Here is a 13326-nt window from a genome sequence, read left to right on the forward strand (position 1 = left end):
CCTGTCATTTTAATTGATACATAAATCATTTGGATTATACTTCCTTCTCAGATCTCTGATGGTATTGACAGCAACTGTAGATTCATTGACTTAGCAGAAGCTGCCTGAACAAAGAAATTTAAAAGCCAGGTCTTACTTTTCTCGCACTATTAGGTCACCTGATCAAAAAAGCAACTCACAGACAGGTTTGAAATTCTAAATGAGGCCATACCTTATTTTAGGATCCTGTAGTTCTCTAAGACAGATTTTATGAACCTTCACTTATTAGCAGGTATCAAACTCTTCCGTCCTGCAGTCATCTGACCACTTGAAGTTCCCCAGAGCTACCAGTAGGGGGTGGTCTCTGGAGGTCTTACATTTCCCTAGTCATGTACAAATACCACGCACTCACAACTGTGGGCATAAAGGTGTGCAGTCAAGCCAGGCCCATGCTTCCTGTGGGTCTGTAATGTTCAACCCAATCCAAAAGTACGCTCCATCATGAATTTTACTCTGGATGAAATCCTGAGAAGGAAGACCCAGGAAAGCAGCTGAGCATCAGCTATGAAAACACTTCTGATTTCTTTTTGTCCAAACCTAAAAAAAAAAAAAAAAAAAAAAAAAAGTGGTGCTCATCTTTCCAGCCAGGAAAGTTGTAAGAATTCTTCTGTATATTTAGGAAAAGAAATCCGTATTGTGTGATTTTTTTTCAACTGTGTGACTCTCCTGTACATCTTTGATGGAATTGAGGTTGATACAAATAGCAGTCTACAAAAAGGTACAGAGAGAGACAGAGAGAGAGAGAGAGAGAGAGAGAGAGAGAGAGAGAGAGAGAGAGAGAGAGAGAGAGAGAGAGAGAGAAATAGGGGAGTGGGGGAGAGAACCTAAAGGTGATAGATAATGCAGACTTTAAATAAATGACAAGGCAGCTGACCCTAAATTCTACAACTTTTCTAACTAAAAACCATCTTCCTGATGACCAAGGTTCTAGACATGTTGCCAGGAACCGGCAATATTTTATGTTTTATTTATTTCATTACAAGTTTTAGAGACACTGTATATCCTATGCTAGCCTAAAACTTACCTACCTCAAACCTTTGCCAGTTTCCCAAATGCTGGGATTGTAGGTGAACAGTTCCATATCTGGCTAAATTGGGAATGATTTGCTGGGTCACTCAGAACTCCTCTCATCCTCGATGGAGGACATTATTGATAGTAAATTATCCTAAGAACCTGCTTCGCCACTTACCAATACAGTTACATAACCAACTTAGAGCCCAGGGGAAATTGTGTAATATGCCGTGTGGCTATGGCAAAATTCTGTCTCACAAGTTTAATCTTAGAGCTAATTGAGATTATAGTTGTGAATTGCATTGCATGGTGCCTAGCACGTGATAGGCATTCAACAAATGACAGTAATTAACGGCAGAATAATTACATCATCATGAAGTGCACCCACATCTTCCTGTTTTGAAGGGAGCATGTTTCATGACATTAGCTCTTACCAATTCTCCCTTGTCTTTGATCACAAAGAGATGTGATTTCTTGACTGCGCAGGATATTTCACTATCAATCCACGACTTAAAGCTTATGTCAAACTTGTAGCATTTCCCTTGGTTTTGCAACCAATCATCAGGTCAGGATGTTCCTAGAAGGAAAAAAGAAAAGCAATATGGAAAGGAATAGAAATGAGAAAGAAATTTTAAGACCAAAAGCAATTATTGCATTAAGTTTTAAGCTCTTAAAGAAAAAGGGAGGGGGCTGCAGAGACGACAGTTCAGTAGTTAAGAGCACTTTTCTTTACCTGTATTAAAGATTAAGACAGCCAGTTATATCTATTAAAATCATCTAATGTGGTGGATCAGAATTGTATGTGAGCTTACGCTAGTCATAGGATCGTTAAACTGCTCAGTGTCCTCACATGCGCCAGAAGAAAAGCGCTTCACAAACTCTTAGGGTTCACTTGAGACTTAAACATACTGTAAACCAGTCATTTATCACAATTCCTAACAAGGGATATCTGCAAATGGAAGCAACATTTGTATGTTTTTATTTGTGTGCTTTCGACTTCAGCAATAGATCTTACACTTAATTTGGACCTAACTTTTCAACCAGCTGATAAGTTTTGTCTCAAATTTCAAACCATCAAACTTTGTAATATACTAAAACCTGAGTTCTCTCATTAAAATCTATAACTTGATCTTCTAGAAGAGTTATGACCAAATTCACATGATTACTGATTAGTTAAAATCAAGGCAGGGTAGACTTTGAAAACGACATATACATAGGTACCATGAGTGATCACAATGGAGCCATTTCATGTCAACAGAAGTAAAATTGTGATGGGAACCCATGTGGGGTAACACACAAAGCAACCCTGTAACTGTGGAAGAGAGCCAAGGAAGCTCCCCGGGAAATACTTTGGTCTCTGCATCTGAGCAAGTAGCTTTCACAGTACTCGCTGTGGGTGGCTAGTCCTATTGCTGTGGCCACCAAGAAAACCACTCCAATGCTGACAGGTCTCAGAGCTGTCCAGTGCCACCTTGGACACTTTGGGTAATCTGTAATGATTCAATGTTCTCCTGTAACATTTAAACATTTTAAATATACTTGTAAATGTGTCATAACTGCAGAAAATCCTGAGAGTGCACACCACCTTAAGACAGGAAAGGAACCTATGATCTGTTAAGTCATGAGGTGGGCGTGGTGGCTCCCATCTATAAATCCAGCATTCAGGAGGTTCAGGCAGGAGCTTTGTCATGTGTTTATGGCCAGCCTAAGATAGCAGAGTGAAACTTTGCCTCAAGAAAACCATCAACAACAAAGTCCCCAGTCAAGAGTATCTGAGGCTAACATAAACTTAATTGTCTTGAAAAAATGGATTTACTGAGTCTAAGAGATGGAGAGATCGACGTTGTTTATTTGCCATCATCAAATAGTCTTATGCTGGCAATTCCATCCTAACATCACAATTCACAGAGTAGATTGGGTTTTTTAGCTTTCATGTGCATATTCCCAAGTTGAAATAGCCAGATATTTTTCTCACAATTATACTTAGGTTGTAGAATTTTGGAAGAACACCGGAAAGGTGAGTTGTCAATCTCACATAACCCCTAGAGGGCGCCAATCATCAGCATAAATTGTTGCTTTAACAACTAGATCACAGCCAGATAGCATTTATCGGGAATATTGACCATTAAGTTACTCTACCTTCTGTGTTTGAGGAAAACTGCTTTTTTAATCTTCTATAAACATTAACTTGGCGAATTTCATAAGGCTTAGGTCCAGGATCATACCCCAGACTGTCTAGCTTTATACAAAAGTGTTAAACTAACTTTCAGAGTGGCTCTTCATCTCTGTACTCCAGCCATGAGTGATGATCCCCAATCCATCATGACTTGATTTCGAGAACTCCTTTAATATTAGCATTCTAATAGGCATCTGCTGACATCAAAGTGCTGATTTTATTTGCATTTCCTCAGTGACAGGCGATGCTGGACATGTGTACGTGCTAATTGTCCTACTACATCTCCTTTGGTGGAACTATTTGGAGTGTTGGCTCAGATTTTCTTTGGACTCTGTCTTTCCCTATCATGTAGTGCCTGGAGTTGTTTCAACATTGGAACACACGTTTTATTATTTTTGTTTTGGCAATATGTACTAACTGGTTGCAAAATGTGTTTTTAGTCTCTTTATACTGTCTTGTACAGCCGTGGTTTTGTGATTCAACTTTTCTTTTCCTTTTTCTCTTTCACAGATTGAGTTTTAGGCATATATATGAAACCTGTTTACCAGATCAAGTTTATATAAATCATCACTGCTATTTGCTTCTGAGATTTTTTATAATTCTGTATTTTTATAGTTAATTTTCTGTTAAAAGTTATTTTTTGTTTAAAGAAATTTTAAGAGCTCCTTAAAAATGTTATACATTGAAATTTAAATTTTTGGCACTATTTATCATTTACACATGTCTCTGTGTGTGTATATACACACACATTTTGCTGTTGTGTTTTACTTTACAAAAGAAGCAATGATATTGATGAGGTTCTATTGGGGAAAACATTTTCTATTCTGTCTATTTATATGTTTCTCCTTTTTTGTTTTTTGTTTTTGTTTTTATTTTTTTTCTTTAAAACAGGAACTATGTAACCCAAGTTAGCCGTGAACTATGTATGTAGATGTTTACCTTGAACAAGAGCTTATCCTCATGTCTGTACCTCACTAGTGCTGGGGTGAGAGTATGCCTACGATTCACATGTCAGCGTGTTCTGTACTGTCCTACTGTATTGAATACTCTTGATTAGGATGTTAAAGATTTCTTTATGAATCCCCCAAATTTTTTCTTCTTTATAAAAATTATGGTGATTATTCTATTTCTACATATTTAAAACCAGTGTTTCAGAGTCTTTTAAATGATTTAAGAGGTTTATTTAAGATTCTAGACCATAGACAAAATTAGTATCATTTCACATCTCTTCAGGAGTTTGTAGTTTACCACATATAAATAATATATATTTATGTCTAAATATTTTTAATGTTTGGCGCTATTGTAAACTACACTTATAAATATTAAATTCTAATTATCCATGGTTAATATGCAAAAAACAATTCACTTCTTAATGTTAGCCTTGATCCCTGCACATTGGAGTTCTCCCTTTCTAGTTTTGAGAAATCTTTATATTGATTTTAAGGTGGTCTACCTGGACAGTCAAGTCATCTGCTACAAGAAACTACTTAATAAAAGAATAAATAAGTTAACACTCTCTTCCTTCCAACAATCTCATAATTAAAACAGCAGTTCTTTAGTTCATTCTCTTCCAGTCTGTATAACTCTTTTTTGTTGTTGTTGTTGTTCTTATATGAAGCCATGAAGTCTTTCTCTTCTTCACAATGAGCTGGGACTCCCAGTCTAGTGCGAAAACATGTGAAAATAGATATCTGTGTTTCAGATTCTAGAGTAAAACATATTTTGTCTCTCACCTTGAAACCCAATGTCAGCTGAAAGCTTAGGCAAGCAGATCTCCTGGCATTCGATGCTAGCAAGATGAAGGTGTTCCAGGTATATCAACATAATGGAAGACTAGTATTTCATAACAAATGCGAAGAAAGTAATCAACTGATCTTTATCTGAAAAACAACAACATACTTGTGAAAGTAACTTTACATCATACTCTAACCATACCCGCAGGGATGCAGTAGTTCATCAAGCAAGAGTGGAGTCCACTGTTTGGGTTCTGTGGGCCGTGATTTTGCACTTAAATCTATAAGAATACAGAAATACAGTCCCCTTCTTTAACAACTCTGTTGATTTTCTGGTTTTGAATCACACATTTGCCCATCTCTGATATTTTCCAGTTTGCTAGTGACTCTGTCTGCCATGTACACAAATTTGAAACGGTATTTCCAACCCTCTCTAAATCTTGAGTCTTTTATCTGTCACCTGAACCGCACAGCCATGCATCATACTTGAACTATATGCATGAGCATCAGCAGTCAGAGATAGCAAGTTCACTATGACCTCTAAGTCATGCAGACACAGACGCTAATGCAAGATGGGCAGAGAGGTGGGTACAAATAGACTTTGTGAGTGTCTCTCTGCAAATAGTTCTATTTCTATTGCTCTTAACATGGCTATTTTCTTACAGAATCCCGCAGCTGCAGTGATTCTGGAAATGGGATTTTTGATAAGCGGTGTCCAGGTGAGAACCTCTTTCAACAGTCTCTTGATGGTTCTCACGGCCCCAGTGTGATAGAAACTAGATAGAGGGATTGCTGCTTGATACATGATTTGAAAAGTTGGTTTGACTTGTTTAGCCACCGAATTTTTTACACCTCTGATGTTTTTGCTGAGTCTATGTGTGCTTTAGCTGATGTAACTTGCATAATGATTTATCTCATCACTTCGCTAGAATTAAAGCCTGAAATGCTAAGTAGTCTGGTTTTTTGTTTGCTTGTTTGTTTGTTTGCTTGTTTCTTTCTTTCTTTTGGTTTTTTTGTTTTTTTTGTTTTTGTTTTTGTTTTTGTTTTTTTGTTTTTTTCTCCACATATCAACTGTGAATTGTCACAGTATAGTAGCATTTTCTCACAAACCTCTTTAAAGCTTTGGGGACATAGAATGTCTATCTGTGAAAAATATCATATAAACTAAATGTTGTATATGCATGAAAGAAATTATTTAGGCATTGATTTACAATCATATAAGTTATGAGATAGCTTTTGTATATCAATTCATTGTAATTAACTGTTAAATGAAATTCATCACTTTACATCACTAGTTTTCCTGACCCACTTTTCAATAGAAAGTAGCTTATAAATGTTTGCAAAAGAAAGAGTATCTGGGAGGTAACAAATAAGAAATGTGTGTGGGCTCACCGAGCTGTTAATGCACCTTATAATTATAAACTTATTTTATCTTTGGCTTGATTTATGACTATGGACGATACAAGCCAAGCAACAAGCAGAAGATACAAACAGGAGGTGGGAAAGGATGTCACACCTTGTCTTAATGTTCGGAAGCAGGACATTTAAATTAGGGTGCTTGCTGCCTTGTTTGTTAATGAGGCAGGTCTCATGGCATAGCCCAGGCTGATGTGGAGCTCACTCTGTAGCGCTAGCTGGTGTCACTCTCAGAGTTCCCCCTGCCTCTGACAGCTGAGTGACAAAATTAAAGATGCATAACACCACGGTCCAGCAAGGCATTCAAGTTTTATGAAAATAAATTAAAAATTAAATACTGATCATCCTCTGACCATTTGAAAAACCTAGCACAAATTCTCGCATGTTTAAAATAAACATAATAAATACATATGCAAATATGTTCTAGCACCAAGCTTATTAGGGAAGCAGATGAGTAACGTTAGCAGGTGCAGTCTCATGTACAGCACTTGGGTCTCAACTGTACATTTAGACGTCCTGGGGAAATGAACTTTTCCTTCTGAGACAGCAGTAACTTTGTTCACTTTGACAGCATCCTCTGCAGATGATGGATTATAGGCAGCAAGTGGTCAAACTTAAGAAGCCAACTTGAGATTGGCAGCTGGGTTTATTAATTAGAATTTATGTCCATTGGAGACGGAGCTGTTTTCCTGAGGGATGGGAAGTCTGTTAGATTTTTGATAGATTATTTCTTCTCTTCCTGTTTTAATTGGAGGCTTAACATACACACTTCACGGGATGTGACTTGTGACAGGCACCCGTGTGCCGCCCCACCCCACCTCTCCCGGCCCTGCCAGGCCCGGGCTCCTGCCCTGTAGAACTCAGAGATGGAGCCGGCGCCACTTGACTAGGGATGACTAGTTTAGATCTCCACATTCGGTACAGTGGGAATACCTGAGGGGAGAGTTTCAGAGTTATTTGAGGAGCAGGGACGCCCACGGGTTCCAACCAATGCCATCCTTACTTGTTTTGTGTTTCGTTTTAGTTATTAGCGATGCGGTTGGATGAGACTTTGTTGTTTCATATGAAAGAATTTGCTTTGAGGGAGCCGGGAGCAGCACTACAATCCGCAGGGCTCTGCACGGTGTTATTTATGACACCGTGATGATGACACTTCGGGTTCTTTTAAAGTTATATTTTTTATTTACATTCCTGTGTGAGGGAAGGGAGGGGAAGAGGATGGGAGGAGCTTCCTGTTTGCAAGCCTGCAGGTGCGCCAGTGCTCAGCAGAGGGCACTGAATGCTACGGAATTCGAGTTAGCAGATGGTTGTGAGCTGCCTGAACTACTTAAATTTTTCAGGTAAAAGGGCAGCAAGCATTCTTAAACTGCTGAGCGGCCCTCTTGGTGTTCTTTGCTGGGGCAGGGGGGTTAGCAGGGAGGAAGTGTAGAGAACTGGGAGAGTTGAGACCCTTCTTTTGAGCTTTAAGCTGCATGTAGTTAATATCTGAATGTGTGGCACAATTGAAAAGGCAGTGGCTTTCAGGCTAGTCACTGCATGGACTAGTAAGGCAGCTCTCTTGCTCCCAGCACTGTGCATCTGATTCTCCATTCTCAAGGTGAGTAGTCCCTCCAGTTCTCAACGTACACATGTTGATAATTTCTCTCTCTCTCTCTCCTCTCTCTCTCTCTCTCTCTCTCTCTCTCTGTGTGTGTGTGTGTGTGTGTGAGTGTATGTGTACATATAAAGGTTAGAGATCAACTTTTCGGTGTCAGTCAAATGTGAGTCCCTCCAGTTCTCAACGTACACATGTTGATAATTTCTCTCTCTCTCTCTCTCTCTCTCTGTCTGTGTGTGTGTGTGTGTGTGTCTGTGTGTGTGTGTGTGTGTGTGTGTGTGTGAGTGTATGTGTACATATAAAGGTTAGAGATCAACTTTTCGGTGTCAGTCAAATGTGAGGCCCGGGAATGTACCCAGGTCAGTAGCCCCGGCAAAGCCCAGTGAGTCATCTCAGATACCTTCCTTTCAGGACTTTTGCTTAGGTCTGTAATTGTCTATAGAGCAGATAACTCTTAGTATAAGAAGCAGTGGGGTTTTTACTGTGCATCTTGCCTCCCCCTCCCCCTTTTCTTACACTGGCACAGTTTTCAATCTGATATTGAGGAGGGCACCCATATTTTCCTTGAAGAACATATAGTATCACTTTTACAGGCCCAATGATTTGATAGTCTTAGGGATTTTCATGTCCCATACTGTTTTGGAGATATGTGTGCATTAGTGTGTCTCCTTACCTGATTTGTTTGGTCTTCTCCTTCATTGGCTAAAAACTCTTCAAGCCCAACCCACCACCAGCTGTGTACTAAGTGTAGCAAGGTCACACCTCCTAAAGGTTTCCCAACCGCCCCTAAACATCACCACCAACTGGGGACCAAGTGTTCATATACAGGAGCCTAGGAGGGACATTTCTCGTTCAAACCATCACAGTGCATCACTGGAGGGAAGTGAAGGCAGCAGACCTTTGAAGCAATTGGTCACAATCCATCCACTGTGGAAAGAAAGAATAATGAAGCTTAGTGCAATGTCTTCACTCTCTGACAGTCCAAAATCCCCTGCTCAAAGAATGGTTTCATCTCCAGTGGGAGGATTTTTTTTTCCCCACGTTAGTTTTCCTCAGATGCACCCACATACCATCCTAATCTAGATAATCCTTCATGGAAACTCCCTTTGCAAGTGATTCCAGATTGTGTTAAATTGAGAGCCAAAAACCAACCATACGAAGGTGTTTTAAGAGGTGGGTGTGATGACTTTTGCTTTGTTCTTCTCCGCAGGGAAATCTCTTAAGAGTCTGTTCTGACTGTGCCCAGTTTCTGGAATTCCCCACTTGTTTAGTCAGCACTCATGGAAACCACTATTACCTTTAGCCATGGGCAAGCACATGTAGTGTGGTCTGGGACTCTAGCATTGGAATTCATGACGCATCTTGTAACAGGAGGCCTGGAGCACATGCTGTAACTGAGCCCTGAGGTTCTAACATGCTCCAAACAAGACTCGTGATGGAAATATGGAGTTTAGTCAAAATACAAAATGCCTGTGTGAGGAACACAGAAATTAATCCGATCTTCTAGACAACGGACATCAGCTAGGGTTTCAGCAGAGGAAGTATTAGTGCAGGGCCAGAGGGCTTCCTGACTAAGCCCTCTCGGTCGGACAGTGCTATAGTTGATCATTAGCTCAGTTCCTGTTCTTCCAGGTGGTTTGGAGAGTCCTCTTGCTCGAGAGAACCATCTGCTTCCTTAATTCTTCCCCTGCTTAAGCCTAAAGCCATGTTAGGATCCCAATATGAGCTTGAGGTCATCGGATCCCTTTGTTGATTCCTTTTCCTGGCACATAGGTTGAATTGCCTGTCTCTGACCCTAGCTTCTGTGTGACAATGAAGTTTGGCTGGTCCCCCACGAAGGAAAAGAGTCAGAGGATGGAGACAGGCTGACAGTTTACCAGTGTCATTGGTTTGTAGAGTTGTTCTTGGCAATGTTCTGAAGAAGTGTCCTTCCCAATCTTTGAACTGTTCTAGGGGATTATCATGTTGACTGCCAAGTCATTCTTTATATTGATGGGTCCCAGAAAATCTGGTGGCCTTTGTAAGCCCCTCCTGAATCTGAAGGGTGTTTGAGCCCATTTCCATCTTCTGGACAGAGACAAGGAAGGAAACGTACAATATGGCTGCTAACCTGCTTCTCACCTTTTTCCTACCCACTGACACCCACCCTCAGAGGGCTTCCATCCCAACATGCTATGTGGAAGAAGTCCTCTATTTTTTTTCATATTGAGGATTTTTGTTTTTGTTTTTTTCCATGAAGTCATTTTCCTTGTGTCAATGCCTTCTTTCTCTACTCTTGTTGGGCAGTGAAAGGGATAAGCAAGGCTCTCTGTATTGGTAATGGGTAGCTCTAGGTAACTGGCTGGGGGGGGGGGGACACAAATGAGCTGAGAAACATCTCCTCTTCCTCCTCCAAGTCCTGTCCCACAGGCTGTGGCACCAGTACGTAGGGACCTGAAGGAAGGAATGGGTGTTGTACTTCTAAAAAGATAAGGAGAAAAGGAATATGTTTGGTGAATAAGTAGTCAGGTTTAGGGAAGGGGGTGCCTCTGCAGGCCCTTGATAAGGGATCCCTTCCCCCTGAGGGACCAGCTACAGGATGGTATAGTACGGAATAGTTTATTCAGGGCATGGGGAGGGGACTTGAGAGGGTAGTAGAAATAGAGAAAGGTGGGGGTAGGAGGGTGGGGGTAGGGAGTAGGGGCTGGCCATGAGCACCTGGAGAGAGAGGGAAGGGGAATGTGGGGGGGAGGGACCAGAGGACAGAGCAGAGCAAGAAGGCAAGAGCAAGAGGTAGAGAGGAGGGGCAAGCAGCCCCTTTTATAGTGAGTTAGCTGTTGCCAGGTAACTGTGGGGGCAGAGCTTAGACAAAATGCTTATAATGGGTGCTGGGGTCAGTTGGACATAAAGGACTATAGAGACCTTGGAGGCTTGAGCACTTCCACCCACCTGCAAGAAGTGAAAAATAAGGCTGAGTTCTGCAACATTTCCTGCATTTCAACTGCAACTCTGTGGGTAACCACGCTGGCTGTTTCTGCTGTTAGATCAGAAACTTTCGTTTCCCCGTCGCCCAACAGAAGGAAGTGAGATTGAGATATTCTGGGTGGCAAAACACCCTACCCTAGGAAAACCACGTACAACATCCACAGTACCATAACCATAATCTGTCAAACCCACCAAGCTACTCACCAAACGCACACGCACACAGGCACGCGCGCACGTGCACACGCGCGCGCGCACAAGAAAGCTAGGACAAAAGGAATCAGTTTCAAGAAAACTCAAGCGTGTTTTGCCAGTGGGAAGGGATGGGACAGCACTACCTCAATCACTTCTCTAAGTCTAAAACTAAAACAGCTATGGTTTGTTTATTTGTTTGTTTTAAAGAAGTATCCTGCCCCTTACAGATGATACTTCAAACAACTTACACTGTTGTGTAAGAGATTGTGGGCCAGGATTGGGTGGAGACAGATGGGGAAATGCTAATGTTTGTAATTTTGGTTAAGGGGGACCCAGAGAATAATGGGTTCCAAGGTGGGAACTTGGGTGTGTCGAGGAGGATGGGAACGAAGCCAGAGACCAGAAGTACAATTACTTCTGACACTCTTCACAGGTTTGTTTAAGGTGCACCTCATTGGGGTCTGCTCAGAACACTTGCATGTGGTCAGCAGAGAGTGACTGGAGATCAGTTTTGTCCTTTAGAGATCAAAATATAGAGAAAGCTGCTAAGGTGTCTGGGGGAGGGGAAATCAAACGTAATTGAGGAAAAACCTGGGGATTGGATGGGAGAGGGACACATGAGGTCCCACCCCTAGCTGAGGAGCTAACAACAGCAGTGGGGCCAGGAGGAGGGTCTTCAGAGGTGCAGTTCTGAGGAAAATGGGCAACTGGCAAGGCATAGGAGACAGAAATAGGAGAGTTGGAGGGAAGACACTACATTGTGTCTTATATATGACATTTTCAAAGAATAAATTTTAGGTATATACTTAGAAAAATATGCTGCTGCTATAACAACCTGTGGTCCAAATTCATGACTCTAATACAGGGCTGAAGATGGCCATGGTGCTGATTTCATTACAAGGGCAATTTTATTTGACAGTTATGTTATCTTCTTCTATGACAAAACAAAAAGTAGCAAATAATAATACCTTATAAAGAAATATGAAAACAACTAGACATAACCAACACAATCTTAATTGTCATTGATGTAGGACCACCTGACATGGTTAAACAGCCCTGGCTTAACGTTCCAGACACTGCTGCCAATACTTGCGGCTGTTAGTTCCTGATTTCTGCTTAAGGTCGGTACTTTCCAGTAAAAACCACCTAGATACGCCTCTGCCCATATTTGACTAACAAAATGCGTGTTAGCACAGTGGAGAGCTTCCTGATTAGCTGTCTTTCAAGTCTGTCCTATGCTGCAGGCTTTGCAGTTCTGCTTATAGTCCTGTGATCACACTTCCTCCTGTGGCAGCTGAACTCCACATTTCCCAAAACAGGATTTCCCTATTCTGTAGAGAACTTCCATGATTGAATCTTCCTGCTTCTGGAAATAAAATGGGTAGTTCCTTGCATACAAAGCTTGGAGGGTGTCTCTCGTTCTTCTCTTCTTCTGCTTTTTCTCATTTACCTGAGGAGAATTTTAAATGGATCAAAGGAATGAATGTCAGCCACCAAACTGAGAAGTTGACTTGCCTTTGATCACCTGTAACTTTGTTAGAATAATAAATTCTGTAGAAAGCTAATCTCTGTGTTGTTTGTCTTTTGTTGTTTTGTTTTTTAAGGGGATCAAATAGTTTCCAAATAACATTGGCTAAGGTTTGAATACTAAATGTCTCCCTGAGGCCTATGTGTCTTGCTAGGCAGCCTGTGACACTGTTGGTTGGGAAAGAGCAGGAACTTAAAGATCTGGGGCTTACTGGAAGTAAACTAAGTCATGGTGACTGTGCAAACGACAGCTCTCACCCTAAAGGGAAGAAGAGGTAGTTTACTGGGAAACCATTTTGAGTGACTATGGCCCAGGAACATAGATTTAGGTTACTCCACATTCCATGTTCCAACGTGGAAACAGTTCTGTGACATTTTATGCTTTGACAGAACAAAGGATGCCACAAATCAAGGTGAGTTTAAAATACACTGGTAGGAACATGAGAGAGGCAGGGAACAGCAATCTCTCCTAGAGGCTTCAGACACTATCTGATGACATTGTTAGCTTGGGGAGGCTAGTTGACTGCTAAGCCTTTTGGTATTCCAAGAGTCTTTTCCCCATTAGTCGTAGGATGTGGTAGTTCAACACAGACATGGTCTAGGAATTCAGAGCTAAAGGAAGTCTGAAATGAGGTAATTACCCTCTAGACAAGCAACATTCCCACTTCTTA

General features: G+C 41.1%; 1 protein-coding gene across 1 annotated transcript; it reads right to left on the reverse strand.

The window, feature by feature from the left end:
* Positions 1-222: 222 nt before the first annotated feature.
* On the reverse strand, positions 223-7505 carry LOC115031309 (killer cell lectin-like receptor subfamily B member 1B allele A; the record flags this gene model as incomplete). The annotated part of the gene is made up of 5 exons (XM_085840857.1): positions 223-504; positions 1485-1616; positions 2048-2082; positions 2442-2540; positions 7331-7505. Coding segments are annotated over 5 exons (558 nt in total), but the record flags the coding sequence as incomplete, so codon positions are not given.
* Positions 7506-13326: the final 5821 nt, after the last annotated feature.

This window comes from Mus caroli, unplaced genomic scaffold, assembly GCF_978045245.1.
Source record: "Mus caroli unplaced genomic scaffold, Mus_caroli_1 scaffold_7, whole genome shotgun sequence".
Lineage (NCBI taxonomy): Eukaryota > Metazoa > Chordata > Mammalia > Rodentia > Muridae > Mus > Mus caroli.